This window comes from Gekko japonicus, unplaced genomic scaffold (assembly GCF_001447785.1).
Source record: "Gekko japonicus isolate JY-2015 unplaced genomic scaffold, Gekko_japonicus_V1.1 scaffold248, whole genome shotgun sequence".
In the NCBI taxonomy this organism is placed as follows: Eukaryota; Metazoa; Chordata; class Lepidosauria; order Squamata; family Gekkonidae; genus Gekko; species Gekko japonicus.
Genome location: NW_015169782.1, coordinates 194,645 through 217,190, shown reverse-complemented (window position 1 = coordinate 217,190; position 22,546 = coordinate 194,645). Strand labels below are relative to the sequence as shown.

Here is a 22,546-nt window from a genome sequence, read left to right as displayed (position 1 = left end):
AAGACATGAAGCCACCTTCTACGGAATCAGAACCTTGGTCCATCAAGGTCAGTATTGTCTACTCAGACTGGCAGTGGCGTCTCAGGCAGAAGTCTTCCCCATCACCTCTTACCTGATCCTTTGCCCTGACCTAGATAGCCCAGGCTACCCCAATCTTGTCAGATCTTAGAAGCTTAGCTGGTATTTGCATGGGTGACCTCCAAGGAATATCAGGGGCACTATGCAGAGGCAGGCAATGGCAAACCGCCTCTGAAATGTCTCTTGCCTTAAAAAACAACAACCCAAGTCTAACTCACCACCTAGTGGTGCATAACACTAAAAGAGATAGAACTTTTGGCTGCCAGACAATCTTAGGATCTCCTGGCTATACTGCACACAATGCCATACAATAATTAATTCATTATTGACCCGACCCTTTTAACAGGAGATGCCGGGATTGAACCTGGTTCCTTCTGTATGCAAAACACAGAGCCGCAGTCTCATCCCTTCCTTTGTGTCTTACGTGCATATTTTTTATACCCTGGTATCTGCACTCAAGTACAAAAACATTGGCTCGTTTGTTTTCAAGAATTGACACCCTGCCAGCTAACCCAAAGGGTTCTCTCAGACGCTCACAACGGAAAGCCAAGATTCCACCAAGATTCAATAATTCATTACATTCCTGTTGAATAATCAGGAACAAGAGGCATTAGCCAGGAGAGCTCAGTGGAAAATCCAAATGCAGAGGCACACTGCCCAGACTTTCTGAGGGAGGATTGTTGCATACATATAGCACACACACAAGCAGAGCGTGAAAGGCATCAGTCTAGCAATACCACAGGCCAGTCTTTAATGCTTAAAAAAACCTGTTCTGGATAGATTGCCACACCTCTGTAGCCAATGGCAAGAAAATATATCCAGAGTATTGATTTTCAGTTCGTGGGTCAGGCATGGAGATCAGCATTAGGGTCTGCTGATGTTTATAGAGGGGCCACGGCGGCTCAGAGGTTAAGACGCTGAGCTTCAGACCAGGAGGTCTGTCGCTCGGCAGTTCAAGACCCGAGTGCTGCTCGAGGGAGTCTCTGGCCCCAGCTCCTGCCAGCCCTGCAGTTCGAAAGCAAGAAATTGCAAGTAGATCAATAGGTACCGCTTCAGTGGGAGGGTAACAGCGTTCCGTGCGCCTCGGTGTCTAGTCATGCCGGCCACGTGACCATGGAGAAGTCTTTGGACTCTTCGGCTTGGAAACGGAGATGAGCACTGCAACCCTAGAGTCGGATTCGACTGGCTTTGGAGCAAGGGAAACCTTCACCTTTAATGTTTATAGGCCCTGACCTGGATGGCCCAGGCTAGCAGATCTCAGAAACTGTAGTGCTTGGATGGAAGACCACCAAAGAAATCTAGGGTCACCATGCAGAGGTGGGCAAAGGCAAACCACCTCTGAACGCCTCTTGCCTTGAAGACCCCGTGGGGTCACCATAAGTCAGCTGACTCGATGGCACGTTCTACCACCAACGTCTCTAGACCAAGCTGCTGTCAAAGGCGCAAGAGGAGCAGCCAGTCTAAAAGGTGGCCTCCCCAGCTGTGGGCAGAACAAGACTTGATGGAGGACGCTGGCTTTTCAGAGCTCCCTGCAGTGGACAGGATAGACAAGTAAAACGCTGGCTGAATGGCACCTCTAAGTGGCACAGGGTGAGGACCTGGGACAGTTTCAAAGAGGATAAGGGATGAGACGACCTGGGAATGTCTGTGAGGGGAGGGAGTGAAGGAGATTGTCACACCAACCGCTCTGTGCCTTTTCTTGCAGTCCGTGGACTGGTGGAGTTTGGGCATCCTAATGTTTGAGCTGCTGACAGGCGCCTCGCCCTTCACGCTGGAGGGGGAAAAGAACTCGCAAGCTGAAGTGTCCAGGTGAGAGGGAGACTGGGTGAGACCCAGGATTATAGGTGAGGGCAGGATTCAGGGGTGATTGAAAAAGGGTGGGTCCTGGTGGGCTGAGTGAGCCAACATTACCGGAGAGGCAAAAGGCTGTTGGGTAATGCAGAGGGGGTTCAATGCCAGCTGGCTGAGGCTGATAGTCAGTTGGAAGTTTGGCAGGAGAATTAAGGCTTGATGGGTAATGTGAGAAGGCTGTCCAGAGGCAGATGGGTAACAGGGAAGTGTTTGGAAGGAGAAGCAAAGGTTGATGGGTAATGTGTGAGGGTTGACATGAGTAGGCCACAGAAATTGAAAGAAGCAAAGGTTGGTGGGTAATATGAGACGACTGGCATGAGTAGGCGGCAAAAATTGAAAGGAGAAGCAAAGGTCAATGGATAATATGGAAGGGTTGTCATTAGTAGGCTGCAGAAAGAGACAGGGTAGGATTTGGTGAGAAGGTAGTGTTGTCAGATCCAGGTTGGGAAATTCCTGGAGCTTTGGGGTTGGGCCCCGGGGGGGGGGGGACAGGGACCTCAGTGGAGTACAATGCCACAAAGTCCACCCCCCAAAGCATCCATTTTCTCCAGGGGATCTGATCTCTAAGTAAGCTGTAATTCCAGGGGATTCTCAGGTCCCTTTCTGGAGGATGGCAGAAAGGTAGAGGCTGAAGGGTATCTAGAGGATAATAGCAAGAGGTTCACAAACTGAGGGGCAGAAAGGAATGCAATCGGCTGATGTGTAGCACAGAAAGGGAAAGGTGGGGCTTCACAGAGAGGGGGCGGGGCCTAATCAGTGACGTGGCTGCATCTGATTTCCAGGCGGATCCTAAAATGCAACCCTCCGTTTCCGTCGCTCATCGGCTCCGTGGCCCGTGACCTGCTCCAGAAGCTGCTGTGCAAGGACCCCAAGAAGCGCCTGGGCTCAGGGCCCTTGGGGGCGCAGGAAATCAAGGAGCACCCCTTTTTCAGGGTGAGGCACGCACCAGTGAAAACTACCACCATCCAGCGGCTCCCTCCCCTTCCCTGGGAAAGACACACGCTCCCTCCATCCCCTACAGAGCCCCTGTGATGGCCCTTGGCAGAGCACAATGGATATTACTCGGCCTCCAGGGCCCTGTTTTTTTCTGTGCCCCCCCCCCCCCGGGTGAGGCTAAAGTGTTGCTTCATACTCATCTCTTGCCTGAATTGCAGGCGGTAACCTTTTATGTGTGTTTGGGAGAACATGACTGAAGACTTCCGTCCTGTTTTGGGGGAAGGGGTCGTAACTGGTTCTCTACCAAATGTACAGGTTGAGCAGGTAGGAAGCAAACAGGCACATGGGCAGGCAGTGCTAATTTCAGCATAACATCATTTCCCCTAGAAACCACAGCACACCCTCCCTGCCCCCCCCCCAGACACCTTTCCAACAGCCATTTCTGTAACGCTGACCTTGTTTCTGTTTTTTTCTGGCCAGATTTTAAAAAATGCACAGCTATTAATATTCAGTTCCCTTTGTCATGCTAGATTTTAAGCCCCTACTGCGTTCAAGGATTCTGGAAATAACAGCCTGACCATCAGTGTTCCCAACAACGTTCATTCAGACAAATAAAGTTTATTGAGACATTGATGCTGCAAGTATCTTAACTGTTTCGTGTTAGAACTAAAGCAAATAGATATACATAACTCAAAGGGGACCCCTGATGGCCCACAGGTAGATGGCAGGAACCCGCCAAAGTAACGGGCAACAGTTCCCAGGAGATATACTACACCAGGCACCCAAGGTCATGTAGCACAGCAGACAGATAATAAAACCAGTGAAGGCACAGCATAAACGAAAGTCACCATTCCAGAGTAACCTCCCCCCCATCTTCATGACAGCCAGGCAGGAAGCCTAGCTGACACAATGCCAATTAAGCAGGTGTCTTTAAGCTGCCAAGCTCTATGGAGTGTTAGAAAGATGGGCATCATTCCCCTTTGCACAACTTGAAGGGCTGTGATAGTGGGCAGGCGAGGGAGAACCTACCTGTCCTCACCCAATGGATTACTCTTCAACCTTCTTACTCCCCCATCACCAATACAAGCCAAATCTAAAATTTTTGCATTAGCTGTCATAGCCCCACTGTAGCTATGGGCCAGCAACACTCTCTAGACTCTGTGGAAGGGAAGCCATGACAGTTAAGCCACTTTGTGTCAGTAGCATAAGCCGGCATGCTTTAACCCAGCATCTTCTCTCCAGGGTCTGGACTGGACAGAACTAGCGGCCCGCAAGGTGAGGCCCCCCTTCAAGCCTCTCATTCGCAGCGAGCTGGATGTGCGGAACTTTGCCGAGGAATTCACCAGCCTGGAGCCCATTTACTCCCCTGCGGGGACTCCTCCCAGCCTCGACCGCGTCTTCCAGGTGGGTGCCAAAGAGGTGGAAGTCTATCCACGGGTGCCACATTTGGAACACTAGGCCCAGGGCCAGTCTCCTCCTTTCAAAGAGGTTTTTGGTGGTTTTTGGAAAAGAGCAACCAAAAGGTGAACCTCCTGACTGGGAATGTTCAGAAAAAGATGGCATAGATAAGAGTTGGGGGAAGGAGGAATAAAATGGAGAGGGGACGACGACACACCATCTTTCTGATAATACTAGACCTGGAAGACCTCAGGGTGAAGGAGATGTTCTTGCTGTGGCTCTCTCACCTGTTTCTGCCTGCCTGAAAAAGGAGGAGGCCAATCCTGGGTCTGAAGCTTGATATGAAACCAGTTCAGCCCGTGGCTGGCGACAAGCACAGGGTTATCTGCCAACACTGCTTGTGTGCCTGGAACAAACTCCTTGCTCACCCCAGTCAAGAAGCAAACATTTTATTGATCCCCCTCGTGTTTATATGTCAACTTGATTGTGGTTTTATGAAAAGGGGATTAAATTTTTATGATTGTGATTTTATTGAAAAGGGCCTTTTTAAAAAGGGAGCATATTACAGATTAGAATATCCTGCGCTCTTTTGCTTTCAAATTCAAACACGGGATCGTTGGGGGCAGTGTTTCCTCTAACTGAGTTAGTGTGAGCTAGCTCACAGTTTTTTAACCTCCGGCTCACACATTTCTGTCTTAGCTCAGGAAGGATGTGCTCCAGAGCCAACTAATTCACGCAGCAGCCAAATCGCTCACTCACAACTTTAATGCCAGTAGCTCACAAAGAAGAATTTTTGCTCACAGGACTCCACAGCTTAGAGGGGGCATTGGTTGGGGGAGGGTTTCCTTGCATGTGAAGCCACTGGAAGTCTCTGATAATTTTAGGAAGTATCTTCCAGGCACTTCCTCATATTTAGAATACAGAGTCAGAATGAAAGTGCTTTTTGGTTCTTTTCTGCTTTTGCCAGCTGCCTGCTATCTTGGCTGTGGCTTTGGAGCATCCATTTTGGTGCTTCCGCATTTCATCCTTTTCTCTGCAGTCTGTTAAGGCTGAATGTGAGTACCCTGCTTCTATGACTAAACAGCTTCCCACAGGACAAATAGCTATTCCTGGGAAGGCCAGGGGAACGGCAAAAACAGAAGAGGTTAACTTCTCCTCCCCACTGTGCAGTCGTTCCAGTCCAAACCAGAAACTCCATGGCTATTTACTGATTTTTAGAAATGATTTTTAAAAATCTCATCCAGGCCCGTAGCTACCCCCTAGCAGTTTTTAAGGGGCCCCTTCCAGAGCCTTGGCTCCCTTTCCCCACCTGGGCCCCCTCCCCTCCCCCATTGCCTGTCAGCAGGGAGGACGAGGGCAGTGACTCCAGAGCCACCAGTAGCAGCAGTGGCGTAGAGGCTGGGCTGAGAAAGCCACCGGGGCAGGCAGCAAGCATGAATGGTGGTGGGAGAAGCCTACATCTCGGGCTGCCACCAAAGACTCACTGCGCTGCCCACCAGCAGCAGGTAAAGTCCAGCCAGGCCAGGCAAGGAGGGCAGGCGGGCACCTCCTCTGACCCTGGCCAGGCATACCTAGATGCACTCTGGCACACCAATGAGCCCACACATGGCACCTTTGTTTCTAGCTTGGTTGCCGCACGTGCCCTTGACCTGGAGCCTTTGATTGAATCCGCTGGTGGGCCCCCCCAGGCCGCCTCCCCCCAAAAGGCATACCTAGATGCACTCTGGCACACCAATGAGCCCACACATGGCACCTTTGTTTCTAGCTTGGTTGCCGCACGTGCCCTTGACCTGGAGCCTTTGATTGAATCCGCTGGTGGGCCCCCCCAGGCCCCCTTCCCCCAAAATCCTTAGAATCATAGAATGTTAGAGTTGGAAGGGACCTTGCAGGTCATCTAGTCCATTCCCCTGCACTCTGCAGGAGCGTAGCCGAAAGATAGCCCTACAACATACCCGAAAGATGGTCGTCCAGCCTCCGCTTGAAAACGTCCAGCAAAGGAGCATCCACCACCTCCCGAGGCAGACTGTTCCACTGCTCAACCACTCTTACAGTTAGGAAGTTTCTCCTGATATTTAGCCAGTAACGACTCCCTTGTAATTTCCATCCATTAGATCTAGTCTTGCAATCCAGAGCAAGAGAGAATAGATCCGCTCCATCCTACATGACAGCCATTCAAATATTTGAAGACTGCAATCATGTCCCCTCTAAGCCTTCTCTTTCCCAGGCTAAACATACCCAACTCTTTCAACCTTTCCTCATAAGACTTGGATTCCAGCCCTCTCTCCATCCTGGTTGCCCTCTTCTGGACACGCTCGAGCTTGTCAACATCCTTCCTAAAATGTGGTGCCCAAAACTGGACACAGTCCTTAGCTACAGGGCTGATCTCATCTATTTTGACCCTATGTGTTCAGTAAAATCACATAGTAAGAGTCCTTCAGTTTTGTCAGTGGGGCTTGAAGAATATAATTTTTAAAAGCTTTTTCGGTTCCGATGAAAAATGACAAAAGAAAATATTGAAAATGGCCTTTTCCTTTGAACAAGGAAAGTTTGCTTCCATTTAGTACATGGTAAGTTACCTTCCACTTCCTTCAACGTATCGAAAAGATAACTGTGGCCATGGAACAAATGTAATTTGCTAACCGTATATTTAATGGTTTAAAGGAGAGATAATTAAACAAGTAAAATGTGTGTCATTGGCTAACAGTGAGAAGTTGTTGCCCTCACCTGTATAGCCCAGGCTAGCCCGATCATGTCCGATCTCAGAAGAGAAGTAGGATTGGCCCTAGTCCGTATTTGGATGAGAGACCACCAAGGAATACCAGGGCCGTGATGTGCAGGCAGGCAATGGCAAGCTGTCTCTGAACATCTCTTGCCTTGAAAACCCTACAGGATTGTCATAAGTCACCTGCGGTTTGATGGCAAAAAAAGTTGTTGTGAGCCATGCTGGTCTAAAAGAACAGTCCAAAACACACAATCCACATAATACTTTTTGTTGTGTGTTTAAAGCGCTGTCAAGTCGCAGCTGACTCGTGGCTACCCTGTAGGGATTTCAAGGCAAGAGAGGTGCAGAGGAGGTTTGCCATTGCCTGGCTCTGTGCAGCAACCCTGGACTTTCTTGTTGGTCTCTCATCCAAGTACTAACCAGGGCCGGTGTTGCTCAGCTTCCAAGCTCTGATGAGATTGTTGGCCCTTTTGTGTGTGTGTGTGTGTGTGTGTGTGTATCTGGAAGTCATGGGGCCCTGGAGAATATTCAGAGAGGTGGCTGAATAAAGTCTGCTCTTGTTCTCGCAATTGCTGGTATTTCAAGAAGGTCTCCCATCCAAGTACTTGCCAGAGTCGGCCCTGATTCGCTTCTGAGATCTGATGAGACGGGCTTGCCTGGGCTATCCAGGTCAGGGCTAGCATCCAAGCTTTTGAGTTCTCCAGAAACTCTTTGTCAGGTTGGAGGTTATAAAAAAAATTAAAAAACAGGAAAAGGAAGAAGCTTCAGGACTCGATGTAAAACCGTGGTGCAGTCTGCCATGTGCTTTCGATGTTTGATGCAGAGCTGACGTTGGTATCCAGTGACCTATTTCCTTTTAACTTGGGAGAGCATTCAAATGCATGCACCTGCACCTGAAACGGAAGGATTCTATCATACGATCTTGCCGAATGCTCCGAGGCGCATGAATCACTCTGCTTGACGACGACAACAACAACAACAGTACAGGGAACCTACTGATTTCCAAGCCCATTTTGTATTTTTAGGGATATTCCTTCATTGCTCCCTCCATCCTTTTCAACCGCAATGCTGTGACCGCTGACGTGCTCGGAGCGGCGCTGGACGGGGAGCGCCCAGGAAGTGCTGCCGTGGCCCGCAGCGCTATGATGAAGGTAATGACTCTCTAGGGTTGCCAACCTCCATGTGGGGCCTGGAGCTTTTACGACTCCTCTCCAGCTGACAGAGATCAGCTCCCCTAGAGAAAATGACTGCTTTGAAGGGTGTCAAACCTGAATGGCCTAGTGGTTTAAGAACATAAGAACATAAGAGACGCCAATGTTGGATCAGGCCAAAGGCCCATCCAGTCCAACACTCTGTGTCACACAGTGGCCAGAAATACCAGTGCCATCAGGAGGTCCAGCAGTGGGGCCAGGACATTAGAAGCCCTCCCACTGTTGACCCCCCCCCCAAGCACCAAGAAGACAGAGCATCACTTGCCCCAGAGCCCCTATCTATACCTTGTGGCTAATAGCCACTGATGGACCTCTGCTCCATATGCTTATCTAATTCCCTCTTGAAGTCGTCCATGCTTGTAGCCATGCTTGTAGCCAAATGGCTTGTAGCCAAATGGCTTGTAGCCATGCTTGGTCCCTCCCCTCCCCAAACCACACCCTCTCCCAGATTCATTCCCAAAGTTTCCAGGTATTTTCCAGTTTGGTGCCAGTTTGATGTAGCTTGGTGCCCGTTTGAGAGCCAGTTTGGTGGCTGCCTTGGCCCCCACCTGGTGGAACATGCTCCCTATTGAGATCAGGGCCCTGCAGGATCTTATTCAATTCTGCAGGGCCTGCAAGACGGAGCTGTTCCACCAGGCCTTTGGTTGAGGTGGTGGGCGTCCACATATGGCCTCCCCGAGGTTGTTGTCTCCCAGCCACTGATAACCGGCCATACTTAGCTACATCAGTGGGCCGGATTCTCCCTACGGCAAGCATGACTACTGATTTTATATGTTTTAACATGTTTTAAATTTTATTGTATTTATCGAAATGTTGTGACCTGCCCTGAGTCCGTTTACCAGATGGGTGGGATATAAATGTGAAAAATAGATAAATAAATAGGGGTTAAGAGTATGGACTCTGTTGTGTACGTGGGCCACCACGAGGGGTCCATGGCACAGGCAAGAGCTTGGATCCGAGAACAATGGAAACTTCGGATCCTAGATCTCCCAGCCCCAACCAATAGCCACTTTGGCGGGACATTCAAACCCTCCAATGGGAATGGGTGGTACTAGGTGAATACGTATATAGTTGGCCCTGTCGGGCCGTTAGTTAGTCTCTGTCTGTGTTAAGTACAGTAAACGCGTGCTGAAGCATGTCGTCGTCTGAGTCCTCCATGCGGCGAACCCAGTACTTTTCAGACTCTTATCTGGGAGAACCAAGTTTGATTCCCCACTCCTCCACATGCAGCTGCTGGTGTGACCTAGGGTCAGTCATAAGTTCTTTCAGAGCTGTTCTCTCACGAGCAGTTCTCGAGCGAGCTCTCTCAGCCCCACCTACCTCACAGGGTGTCTGTTGTGGGGAGGGGAAGGGGAAGGAGATTGTAAGCCGCTCTGAGGCTCCTTCGGGTAGTGAAGGGCGGGGTATAAATTCAATCTCTTCTTCTTTTTCAACCCAGAGTTGGCAACCCTATGATTCTCCTTGAAGGAGGGGGAAACGGGGAACTTTTACACATGAGAAGAGGCAGTTCTCAAAGCTTCAGATGTCCTTTTGGGGGACAGTTGCCAAGGGAGACACCCCCCAAGAGGCGAATTCGATTCGTAGAGCCACCCAAAGCTTATCCCAGATGATCAGTTTAAAGAATGCTCCTGCCACATTTTAAAATGTGTGGGAACTGTGCTCTAAGGTTCTAAAGTTCAGAAGCAACAGCCCTCCATATAAATCAGAGGTCCCCCGACCTTTATCAGCCAGCAAGCCGGCAAGGAGGTGAAGCCAAATGCAATACCTCCCTGCTGCCTTTGCAAAAGAATTGCAGAAGGGGAATAAAAAAGAAGTGAAATAAAGCCTGAGGGGGAAGGGGAGAGAAAGAAAAGGGGAAATAGAAAGAAGGAAAGCTTGAAGGGGAGAGGGAACTATACCGCTAAGTGCTCCTGAAAACACTTTCATTTGAATGAGGGCAACCAATAACAAGCCCTGCCTTACAATGGACCGCCCACTTTCTGAAAAGCTCAATGGGCACCAGGGGAAGTACTGGCAGGCGCCGTAGTGCCCATGGGCACCACATTGGGGAAGCCTGATATAAACCAATGAAAAGCTGCAGGGGGAAGGAATTACATACAAAGGCTGCCAGTAACAATTCCCCTTCTAGCTTTACAACACTGACTCTGCATTCTGCTTTCTAATGGTCAGTGATGAAGGAAAGGCATTAAAAGCCTTTCATTCCAGATAAACACATTTGCCCTTACGCTGCCGCTGCCATCAGACTGAGCCTTTCTTGCTTCCCTGGGCCTCCCCTGTCTGGAGCCAGCCACATAAGTATCCCCAGGAATATGCTTCAGTTCCGTGAACTATTAATTGCTTTTTATTGAAATATGGTGTGAATGCTGGTTCAGTTTTTGAAAATCCTGGCTTAATATACATCAACTATAAAATATTTTTGCATTTTACACCTGAACCAAATGTTGTACCTTTTTCTTTTATGTGTGTGTGTGTGTGTGTGTGTGCACACGCCTTCTTGTTTCTGTACAATCTGCCCTGACCACTTGCGGTAAGGTGAATTTATACACCGAGTGGCTTGTATCCTAGTATTTATTCATTTAGATATGTATCCACCTACTTTTCTCCCCAGTGGGGATCCAAAGCAGCTTACAACATTGTTTTCCCCTTCTCCATTTTATCCTTACCCTGTGAGGTAGGTTAGACAGAGAGACTGTGTCAGGCCCAAGGTCTCCCAGAAGAGTGTACATGGTAGGATTCGAACCCAGAACTCCCAGATCCTAGTCCGCCGTCCGGCACTCTAACCAGTATACCACATTGACCTGCTTTCTGCTGGTGCCTCTCTGTGTCTGTTTCAGAGGCGGTCCTTGGCTGTAGACCACAGTGCTCGAGCCATAGGCACTTTTCAGCTCTTTGAAAGACATTGGTCTTGAGTGAGCAGAAGTTTCTGACACTGAAGGAGCATGCTGCACAAGCAGAATTGAGGTTTCGGATTCAAATCAGTAAAACTAGGGATTATCAGCTGTCCCCAAGGGACCTAGTTCCTGTGCGTTTAACAGCAGCCTGAGAAATTTTCCAGCCTGGAGACAATATGCTGGGGAAAGGCATCACACACATCGTTCCTGCATGTTAGACTACAGAAGGGGGGGGGGGCAACTTTAAATAAAACCTATTTAATTCTAATGTCAGGAAAGCAGAACTGTAGGTTCTCTCCAGTCTATGTGTGTTTGTGTGTGTGTGTTCAGGAGGCATGCTCTTTCTGGGGAGAGACCCCCATGTCTCCTGTTCTGATTCCTCCTTTCTGTGTGCCCAGGATTCTTCGTTCTTCCAACAGTACGAGATGGACTTGAAAGAGTCGCCCCTGGGTGAAGGCAGCTTCTCCTTGTGCCGCCGGTGCCGCCAACGCCAAAACGGGGCTGAATTTGCCGTCAAGATCATCAGTAAAAGGTGCTTGCCCACCATCCCCTCCCCTCCACCCCACAAAGAGGACTGGTGAAATGTTTTGCTCCTTTCTGTAGTATTCTGAGGCGAAGTGTGTTATGCTGCCTTGCCTTTCTTAGCATATCCTACTTATTTTCGCTACCACCTAAGGCTCTCACCTTAGATTTCTTAGCTGAGCCCAAAGAACAGGATGGCTTAGTTATATTTGGTAGAAAGATTGGTCAGCATATGGGTGTGTCTTTGAGGTAAAGGGGGATTTTTTTATTCCAAATAAAACAGTTTTTCTTAAATATGAATAGAGTTTATTTAGAAATATAATGATTTCAGTATAGCTCATAAGCGTAATGGTTTCAGATAGGTATAGTTATTTCTGTAAGGTTCTTTAAATAGACCTAGCCACAAAGACTTATTTTCTCACTTGCCACTTAGACTAATATAGGGTTACCAGTTGTCCTCTTTTTTTTGGTGCCCGTCCTCTTTTTGGCTTTTTAAAAAAAACTGATGAAAATGTCCTCTTTTTGGGTTGGAAGGTTAGGAATATTCCTAGTTAGTAGCAATGATCACAACTTAAATAGTAGGGGTATTTGAAATGAGATTTGTCATAGTGATCACTTGTTTGAAGTAGTCAGTTGGGAAACAGGTCCTCTTTTTTGCTTTTCAAAATATGGTAACCCTAGCTAATAGCTTCCACAAAGTTTAATTTTCTAACTTGCCACTTAGGCTAATCACTTCCTCAAAGAACACGGAGTCCGATTCCCCACAAGCAGCTCTTCCATTTGCCCCGGTTGCAATGGTCAGTTTCACACTATTTGCTGCGTGGCCGCATTTTGACCCACATCTCCCCCGATTTCCCCCATGTCTCCTCAACCTCAAAAAACAAGGATCGAGAAGATGCGGGGGAAATCAGGGGGAGATGCAGGTCAAAATGCGGCCCTGCAGCAAATACTGTGAAATTGATCAATGCAGCCGGGGAAACGGAACAGTGAGGGTGGCACAGCTGCTTGTGGGGAATCGGTAAGATTCTTTACACTCTCCACAGAACTTTCCTGCACACACTTTGGACTCTGTCTCTCTCCAAACCAGTCAATTCTGCCCCCTAGGGTACAGCTACCATCCAATCATAACACACTTCCGTCACCCATCCAGCCCCCCCTCTTTCTTACTCTAGAGGGCTGCCTTTTAAACCACAGCAACATACATATAAAGTCCCCCATTAAAACACTGAAATAAAATACACATACTATATTTACATATCAAAACACCACAGCCACGTTGGGAGTAACGTTCCCTCTAAGCTGTGGAGTCTTGTGAGCAAAAATTCTACTTTGTGAGCTACTGGCATTAAAGTTGTGAGTGAGCGATTTGGCTACTGCATAAATTAGTTTGTTCTGGAGCCCTCCTTCCTGAGCTGAGACAAAAACGTGTGAGCCGGAGGCTAAAAAACTGTGAGCTAGCTCACGCTAACTCAGTTTAGAGGGAACACTGGTTGGCAGCCAATCAGAACTCCAGAGAAGTCAGGGGAAATGCAAGGCACCAGCTAACCCGCGTGTCTTTAAAGGAAGTGCATCATTTGAACCAGACAGAAATGATGTGCATATGTTTTGTGTCCCTGGAACTTTGCACAGAGGATAGCAGTTAAGTGGGTGAAGCCTCTCCCTTTCTACCTAAAGGAGCAGGATTTTTCGCTGCTGGGGTGGGCCCCCAACTTCACTGCTCCCCCCACCCCAGTACCGCAAAGACGGTGGGTTGGATCCAAGCTAACCTTCCCATCGTTGTAACGGAACTTTCCTCCCCCTCACTGATGCCCACTGACCTCCATGGAATACAGCTCCTGGGGAGATAAGGAACCCAGAGGAACGACACGGCGGGGGGGGGAGTCTGCAGGGGACAGGACAGATAGGGTTGCCAACTTCCAGGTGGTATATATAATCCAGAGAGATCCACGGGAACAAGATATTTTACAAAACCCCAAAATCCGTGAAATTATAACGATGGCAACCTTGATACGTCAATACTTTCTTATTATAGTGCTTATTTCTCTACAACAGTACATCTCTTAGTCACAATAAATAATTCATTATCATCCTCAATAGACCATGAATTATTTACCGTGACTAAGAGATGTACTGTTGTAAGCGATATATTGCACTATAATAAGACGATATTGAAGTATCAAGGTTGTCATAGTTATAATTTCACATATTTTTACATTAAACCTCCAGGTGGTAGCTGGAGATTTCCTAGGATCACAACTGATCTCCAGGCGACAGAGACCAGTTCCCCTGGGGAAAATGGCTGCTCTGGAAGGTGGACTCTATGGCACTATACTCCACCGAAGTCCCTCCCCTCCCCAAACCCCGCCCTCCTCAGGCTCCACCCCCAAAATCTCCAGGTGTTTCTCAGCCAGGAGCTGGCAACGCTGAGGGAGAACTGATGAAAATTGCCAGCTTGGTCGGCATCCAGCCTGCGGCATTTGAGTACGGGCTGTTCCTTTGCATGTCATTAACCACCCCTTCAACCCTGATCCAGGATGGAGATGAATACGCAGCGGGAAGTGGCTGCCCTGCAGATCTGCGAAGCCCATCCAAACATCGTCAAGTTACATGACGTCCATCATGACCAGGTAACGCATTTGCTTCTTCCCCCCCCCCCCCCCAAGGGAGATTGCATCTCGCAGGTACATGACAGATCATGCTATTTGGGCCAAGCCGGGGCCATGGGTACTTGAATCCACACACGCAGGATGGGTATCTTTTCCAACCCAGGGTCTCCACGGTCCACTTCTAGACTTAAGGTGGAAGCAAGGAGGCAGACAGAAGAAATTACTTTGTTTTTTTAAATTTTGTTTTATTTGCTTTATTTATTGAGAGCCAGTTTTGGTACAGTGGTTAAGTACGTGGACTCTAATCTGGGAGAACTGGGTTTGATTCCCCACTCCTCCACTGGCAGCTGTTGGATGACCTTGGGCAAGCCACAGTTCTCTCAGAGCTGTTCTCTCAGAGCTCTCTCAGCCCCACCTACCTCACAGGGTGTCTGTTGTGGGGAGGGGAAGGGAAAGGAGATTGTAAGCCGCTCTGAGACTCTGAGTGAAGGGCGGGGTATAAATCCAGTCTCCTCCTCTTTCTATTCCACATTTCTCCCCAATGGGGACCTGTAGTGGCTTTTTTTTGTCTTCTCTCCCGGTTAGGCTGACAGTGTATCCCCACAACAACCCTGTGAGGTAGGTTAGGCTGACAGTGTATCCCCACAACAACCCTGTGAGGTAGGTTAGGCTGACAGTGTATCCCCACAACAACCCTGTGAGGTAGGTTAGGCTGACAGTGTATCCCCACAACAACCCTGTGAGGTAGGTTAGGCTGACAGTGTATCCCCACAACAACCCTGTGAGGTAGGTTAGGCTGAAAGTGTGTGAGCAGCCCAAGGTCACCCAGCAAGCTTCCATGGCACGAGTAGGGATTCGAACATGGCTTTCCAAGATCTTAGTCCAACACTTTAACCACTGTACCCTGCTGGATCTCTGGGCAAGGACTCCATCCTACCTGCCATTTGTAACGGCCACTATTCCATACTCCTGTCCCCTTCTGTGCCTCGTGCTGTTACCTGCCCTGAGCCCACAACGTGGGGAGGGTGGGCTATAACTCTAGTGAGATAAATAAAAATAAATAAACCTGAGGATGTACAGTCCAGGTAGTTCCTTAGGCTAATTCCGTGCCTCAGCCCTTGAATTTTTGGGGTTCGCTCTTCTCAGTTATTTGCACCTCCCCTCCCCCACAGTACCACACGTATCTGGTGATGGAATTGCTCCGGGGTGGGGAACTCTTTGACCGCATCAAGAAGAAGCAACACTTCAGTGAATCAGAAGCCAGCCAGATCATGCGCAGCCTCGTTTCTGCCGTCAGCTTCATGCACGATGCCGGCGTGGTGCACCGTACCTCAAACCTGAGGTACTGGGGGGGGTGTGGAAGGAGGGAGGGCAAACAGAGGAGTGAATGTGCAGAATGCCTCTGAAGAGCGTGGGGAAACATCAGCGTTGGTTCCAGGTTTGGCGGGCGCTGGGAAGAAAGTGCTTGGGAGCCCCAGCCAGAGAGTGCGTAGGCCCTCTACCCTGCCCGCCACTGTGCCCCTCTTCCCGCTTAGCTGCCCACATGCCCTCCAACCAGCCTTCTGGGCCTCTTTCCCCACCAGCTCACTCCCATGCAAGCCCTTCTAGCCACATACGCCATATAACACACCATGGGTGCGTTCAGACGGGGGCTTTATACCGGTTAGGGTGCCGGTTCCAACTGTTGTACTCACCGGCGTTCAGACGGGGCACATCTGCCTCCTCTCCCTAACCGGTGTGAAGCCCTTTAAACCGTTGCCCTCTGCTACCAGGTCCCCAAGTGGTGGTATACAGAGTGCAACGGTTGTAAACGGTGCACCCTGGGGTCTGATCGCTCTCCACCGTTCCCCAGCTACTTCCGTCGGAAGCCTGAGGCTTCCGGCTTTCCCCGGCCATTTTTTTTTTAACTTAGCGATATGCGCTCGGGCGAAGCTTCGCCCTGAGCATTTGTTAAAAAATTTTTTTAAAGCCCTTACTTTAAGTACCCGGAGGAGTCCGGGACTACAGGGAGGCCAGGTTGGGCTTTAAACTTTAAAGCTAAGTCCTTACCTTTAAAGTTTAAATGTAATGGGGGGGGGGTGAGCATGCGCAAAGATCGCCATTCTGTGAATGGCTGCCTATGCGCATGCTCAAACTGTGCTTTAAAAAAAAAAAAACCGCCGACACCCGCAGCGTGTGAGCGAGCGTCCAACGGAGGGATCTGGAAGATGGAGGTAAGTGTGATCGCGTTTCTGCCGGCATAAACGCCCCGTCTGAATGCACCCCATGTGTGCCATAGGACACGACTGGCAGGAGAGTTTGCCAGAGGGCAAGCAGAAGGGCATGTGGGCAGTGGGGAGGTTCAGAGGGGACTGGCAGCAATAGGCCCCACTACATGCCCTGGGCCCTGGCATTTGCCCCACTTGGGAGTATGATGACGCCAGCCCTGTGGGACTATGCTGCCTTAACCCACTACACAGTGAAGGAGGAGTCTTCCTCGAGCAGAGGAAATGCCATGGTTTTGTAGCGTTAGGGTAGACGGGCCGTGACCTCAAGGAACAGAGGAAGGGTCACCAACCTGGCCTGGGCTTAAGGGGCATTGTGCCCTTGTGGTACAAGGAGAAGCACTGCTGCTAAGCCTCAGGGGCGAACATATGAATCCGCCTTATATAATGAGTCCATCCCCCACTTCCTGGCTCCTTTAGCTGGAGAGGCCAGGGATTGAACCTGGAGCCTTTTGCATACGAAGCAGATGCTCTGCCCCTGAGCCACAGAACCTCCCCTGGATGTTCGCTCATTCAGGTATCACATTTTGCATCCTATCCTTCTTCCATAATGTTCAGGATAGTTCACATGAAGGCATCCCATTTTAGCCTCAGCCCAATTTCATATTTTTTTAAAGTTCATTTATATCTTGCCTTTCTCCACAGTGGGGATCCAGAGTAGCTTGCATCTTTCTCTCCTCCATTTTTTTTTTTTTCTGAGTCAGGATGGCGACTGGCCCAGGGGAGCTTTGCAGCTCTGTAAAGATCTGAACCCAGGTCTTTCCTGCTCCAGTTACTACAGTGCAGTTGCCTAATACCTTGTACAATTCCGGTCATCCTGGATATTGTAGAGCTGGGGGAAGGTGCAGAAAAAGGCAACCAAAATGATCAAGAAGTTGGAGCATACTTTCCCTGGCCGAAGGAAAGACTGAAGAAACTGGCGCTTTTCCATTTAGAAAAATCACAATTAAGGAAGGATACAGTCAGGGGTTTATAAAATTATTCATGGTGTGGAGAAAGTAGACACAGAGACCTACTTAAATCTTTTCCATAATACTAGAATGCGGGTTCACCCAATGAAGTAGATGGGCAGCAGATTAAGGACCGAACAGAATGTCCTTCTTCACACGATGTGTAATTAAATCTATGCAGTTCCCTGCCGTAAGGTGTAAGTGAGTAGGTGAGCTGGCTTTGAAAGGAGATTAGAGAAATTCATGGGGGAGGTCTGTCAGTGAGTGAACCTCCATATTCAGAAACTGTTTACCCCTGAATACCAGTTGCTTCAAGAGACAACAACTGTGGGAGAGTTTGGCTTCCGCGCCCTGGCAGTAGGTTGTCTGGGGTCATTCGTGAGAATCAGGCCTTTGGTCTGATCCATCCGGGTTGTTACAACCACTGTTCCCTCTAAGCTGAGTGAGTGTGAGCTGGTTCACAGTTTTTTAGCCTCCGGCTCACACATTTTTGTCTTAGCGCAGGAAGGATGGGCTCCAGAGCAAACTAATCTATGCAGCAGCCAGATCGCTCGCTCACAACTTTAATGCCGGGAGCTCACAAAGTAGGATTTTTGCTCACAAAACTCCACAGCTTAGAGGGAGCATTGGTCCAGGGCTCTTTTTGTAGAAAAAGCCCAGCAGGAACTCATTAGCATAATAGGCCACACCCAACAACAGGAACTCATTAGCATATTGGGCCACACCCCTGACAGCACAGCTCATTAGCACATTAGACCACACCCCTATGTTATCAGAAGTGTAGTTATCCAGGCACATCCACCTTTTGCTTGTTATTCTGTTTACCTTGTTTGTTGTCAAAACCCAGGGCTTTTTTTGTAGCAGGAACTCCTTTGCATGTTAGGCCACACACCCCTAATGTAGCTAATCCTAATGAGTTTCTGCTGTTGGGTGTGGCCTATTATGCTAATGAGTTCCTGCTGGGCGTGGCCAACTTGGGAGCCAGCCGGAACTCCGTTCCTGTGCGTTCCTGCCCCAAAATAGCCTGGTTACCACACTTCAGACTCTGATTCATGCTGCCTTTTGCACAGACAGGTGCTTTGACTGATTGTGCAAAATCAGGAGCTTCAAGACAGTCAGGGCACAGGAGAAGCAGCAGGGGTGGGTAGGGCAGGGCGTGACAGAGGTAAAGATAAGTTATCTAGCCAGAACACGTTGACTGGGCGTACCACTGCCTTTGACTGTGTCCCACTCCTAGAACATCCTGTATGCAGACGAGTCAGAAGGAGCCCCCGTGAAAGTGATCGACTTTGGCTTCGCTCGCCTGCGGCCCCAGAACTCGCAGCCCATGCAGACGCCCTGCTTCACTTTGCAGTATGCCGCACCTGAGCTCTTGCAGGACGGGGGTTACGACGAGTCCTGCGACCTCTGGAGCCTGGGTGTTATCTTGGTAGGTGTCCCCGGGGGACAATGGCCCTCGTTCCGTTCCTGGCCTCCTTCCTTCCTTCCGAGGCCTTCTGCGTCACGGTTCTTGCCTCTCCCTAAATGGGACCCTAGCTTCCTTCCCTCCGGGACTATGGCAGTCACTCCACCACTTGCTTACCCGTTTGCGGCCCATCCTTCACCAAAACATGTGGGCCGGAGCCTCGTGTAATCTTTTTCGGACCTGGATAGGCCCAGACTAGCCCAATCCCATCAGATCTCGAGTTTATGTGTCCAACAGCAGCATTGGGCCTGGTTTTGTACTTGGACGGGAGGCCTCCAAGGAAGTCGAGGGTTGCTGTAAGGAGGCAGGCACTGGCAAGCCACTTCTGTTCACCTCTTGCCTTGGAAACCCCACGAGGGGGTCATGACTGCACTTTGTATCATGTATTATTTCGATTCCTCCATGTCCTTCAGGGGCAGTTTCCATCTACCGTGATTTTACATTTTAAAACAGGGGGGGGGAAGCCTAAGGAAAGAGCTTGCCTCTAACGTAAGAATTTAACCATCCCGCGTCACGAACCCCCAAACAATCTGCGGCAGGAAGCCAAACCATAACTGGCGGTTCTGGTAGATGAAGGCTTGCCCTGTCTTTGCCCTCCCTTCTGGTGAGAGTGTTTTTGTCTGCGCCTACAAGAAGGTTAGGAGCTGCGGTGGCTCAAGTGGTTAAGACGCTGAACTGCAGGCTGTGGAAGGTCAGTAGTTCAGCAGTTCGAGACCCGAGTGTGCCGCATGACGGAGTGAGCTCCCGTCTCTGGCCCCAGCTCCTGCCAACCTAGCAGTTCGAAAGCAAGAAATTGCAAGTAGATAAATAGGTACCACTTCGGTGGGAAGGTGACAGCGTTCCGTACGCCTTGGTGTTTAGTCATGCCGGCCACATGACCACGGAAACGTCTTCGGACAGCGCTGGCTCTTCGGCTTTGAAACGGAGATGAGCACCGCAACACTAGAGTCGGATCCGACTGGCTTTCGAGCAAGGGAAACCTTTACTTTTACCTTTACAAGAAGGTTAGAGCTTCACAACGATCTTGGGAAGTGAGGCCAGCTTGAGATAAAGTGCCACACTTCCTTCAGTGCTGCCAGGGCACTTTCGGGAAACAAGGGGAACCATCTTGGCTGCGTGAAAACCTTGTTTGTGTGTGTGTTGCCCCCCCCCGCTCCCCCCAGCTTAATTTTTCGCTTTTCTTTTTCTCCTCCACTCCAGTACACCATGCTATCCGGGCAGGTCCCCTTCCACAGCAACCAGGAAGGGAGCGCGGCGAACCACGCGGCCGAGATCATGCACAAGATCAAGGAGGGGCAATTCTCCCTGGAGGGCGAGGCCTGGAAGAACGTATCTGAGGAAGCCAAGGAGCTGGTTAGAGGTGAAGGGGGGTGCATAACAGACCCTCGGGGAAGGCTGGGGGCCAGAGTGAGAAGTGCCAGGCTCGGAGATGGGTGGTGGTGGTGGAGAGATTATTTATTATTATTTGTTTAGTACTTTTTTTAGACTGCCACCAAAGAGCTCAGGGATTAAGGAGGACAGGTATACCCAGGCCCGTAGCTACAGTGTCATGCCCCCCCGACTTACTGCCAAGGCTCCCCTGACTTCAGGGCCCCCCCCCCGACTTCCAATTTTTTTAAAAAATTGTGGTGCTCCCTTGGTGTTTGTGTGCAAGGTGCCCCCCAACTTATTTAAAGCCCCCCCCCATTCAAAACTCCTGGCTACGGGCTTGGATATACCTTATTCTCCCCTCCTCCTTTTTATCGTCACACCAATCCGTGGGTTATGCTGAGAGAGAGAGAGAGCGACTGCCCTGAACTCACCCAGTGAACTTTGTGCCACAGTGGGATTTGAACCTGGGACACCCAGATTCTAGCCCAGTGCTCTAATTGCTGCACCAAGCTTACTCCCGAGACTGTCCCCATGGAAAGGGCTCAGTGTTTTGTTCTCGGGATTTTGAGGAGGCTGGAAGACCTCGGTTTTGGGTTGAGAAGACCCCCATGTGGTCATGGACACATAAACTCAAATACTGAGATTTGACAGATGGTCTGTAAGTAGAGCCCTTTTTTAAAAAAAGAACCAGTGAGAATTCTACACCCATAAACATGTGACAGGAAGGGGCGTATCTCAGTGGTAGAGCAACTGCCTTTGATAGCAGAAAGTCTCGGATTCACTACTTGGCATCTCCCAAGGAGGGGGATCCGGGGTGGGGGTGGAGAAGCCATTCTCTGTCTGAGGCCCTGGAGAGCCATCTGCCGTCAGGGTAGCCAATACTGAGCAAGACAATCCAATGCCCTCACTCGTTATAAGGCAGCTGCATCTCTTCATAAGAATTTTGCAGCCTGCCTACATAAAAGAGCTCTGCACCTGTTTGCTTGTTTTGCATAATTTATCCTGCCTCGTTCAGGCTTGGGGGAGGGGGAGTTGGGGGGATATCAGCAAATTCAGTGCGTGTTCTCCCACCACCACCACCATTTTTCTTTCGGCACATGCAATTCCAAAGTCATCTGTAGAACTTACTTTTTGATACACCGAAGCCTGAGCTCTTTTGCTTCCATATACATAGGGGAGATAAGGATAAGAGAGGTAGATTTCTGCTCAGCCTTCTCTGAAAAGAAAAAAGGGCAAAGACACGAGGGTCACTGGCAAGCCCCTGAACAGCTGGATTTGATTCCAGGCACATCTCAGAGACCAACAAGATTTTGGGGGTAGAAGCTTTCAAGCGTCAAGGCTCCCTTCGTCAGATAAATGACCTCTGACTCTCAAAAGCTTATTCCCCGAAAATCTTGTCGTTCCCTAAGGTGTTGTTGGACAGGAATCCAGCTGTTCTGAACATATGAAGCTGCCTTATGCTGAATCAGACCGTCGGTCCATCGCAGTTGGTATTGTCTACTCAGACTGAGAGTGGCTCTCTGGCAGAGGTCTTAGAACATAAGAACATAAGAGATGCCAATGTTGGATCAGGCCAAAGGCCCATCCAGTCCAACACTCTGTATCCCACAGTGGCCAGAAATACCAGTGCCATCAGGAGGTCCACCAGTGGGGCCAGGACATTAGAAGCCCTCCCACTGTTGACCCCCCCCAAGCACCAAGATGACAGAGCATCACTTGCCCCAGAGTCCCTATCTATACCTTGTGGCTAATAGCCACTGATGGACCTCTGCTCCATATGCTTATCTAATTCCCTCTTGAAGCCGTCCATGCTTGTAGCTGCCACCACTTCCTGTGGCAGTGAATTCCAAGTGTTAATCACTCTTTGGGTGAAGAAGTACTTCCTTTTATCCGTTCTAACCCGACCGCTCAGCAATTTCATGGAGTGCCCACGGGTTCTTGTATTGTCAGAAAGGGAGAAAAGTACCTCTTTCTCTACCTGCTCTTTCCCATGCATAATCTTATAAACCTCAATCATGTCACCCCTCAGTCGTCGTTTCTCCAAGCTAAAGAGCCCTAAGCGCCTTAACCGTTCCTCATAGGGAAAGTGTTCCAACCCTTTTATCATTCGAGTTGCTCTTTTCTGCACTTTTTCCAAAGCTATAATATCCTTTTTAAGGTGTGGTGACCAGAATTGCACACAGTATTCCAGATGAGGTCGCACCATTGATTTATATAGCGGCATTATGATATTGGCTGATCTGTTTACAATACCCTTCCTAATAATCCCCAGCATAGCATT

General features: G+C 49.5%; 1 protein-coding gene across 1 annotated transcript in view; it reads left to right on the top strand.

Annotated features, from left to right (window-relative positions):
- The window catches only part of RPS6KA4 (ribosomal protein S6 kinase, 90kDa, polypeptide 4), a 58,554-nt gene that overhangs the window by 24,127 nt on the left and 11,881 nt on the right, over positions 1-22,546 (top strand). Inside the window, 10 exon segments of the mRNA XM_015416843.1 lie at positions 1,784-1,887; positions 2,712-2,862; positions 4,108-4,269; positions 8,011-8,136; positions 11,486-11,619; positions 14,143-14,236; positions 15,388-15,541; positions 15,544-15,557; positions 18,667-18,858; positions 20,095-20,254. Coding sequence (XP_015272329.1) covers positions 1,784-1,887; positions 2,712-2,862; positions 4,108-4,269; positions 8,011-8,136; positions 11,486-11,619; positions 14,143-14,236; positions 15,388-15,541; positions 15,544-15,557; positions 18,667-18,858; positions 20,095-20,254 — 1,291 coding nt within the window.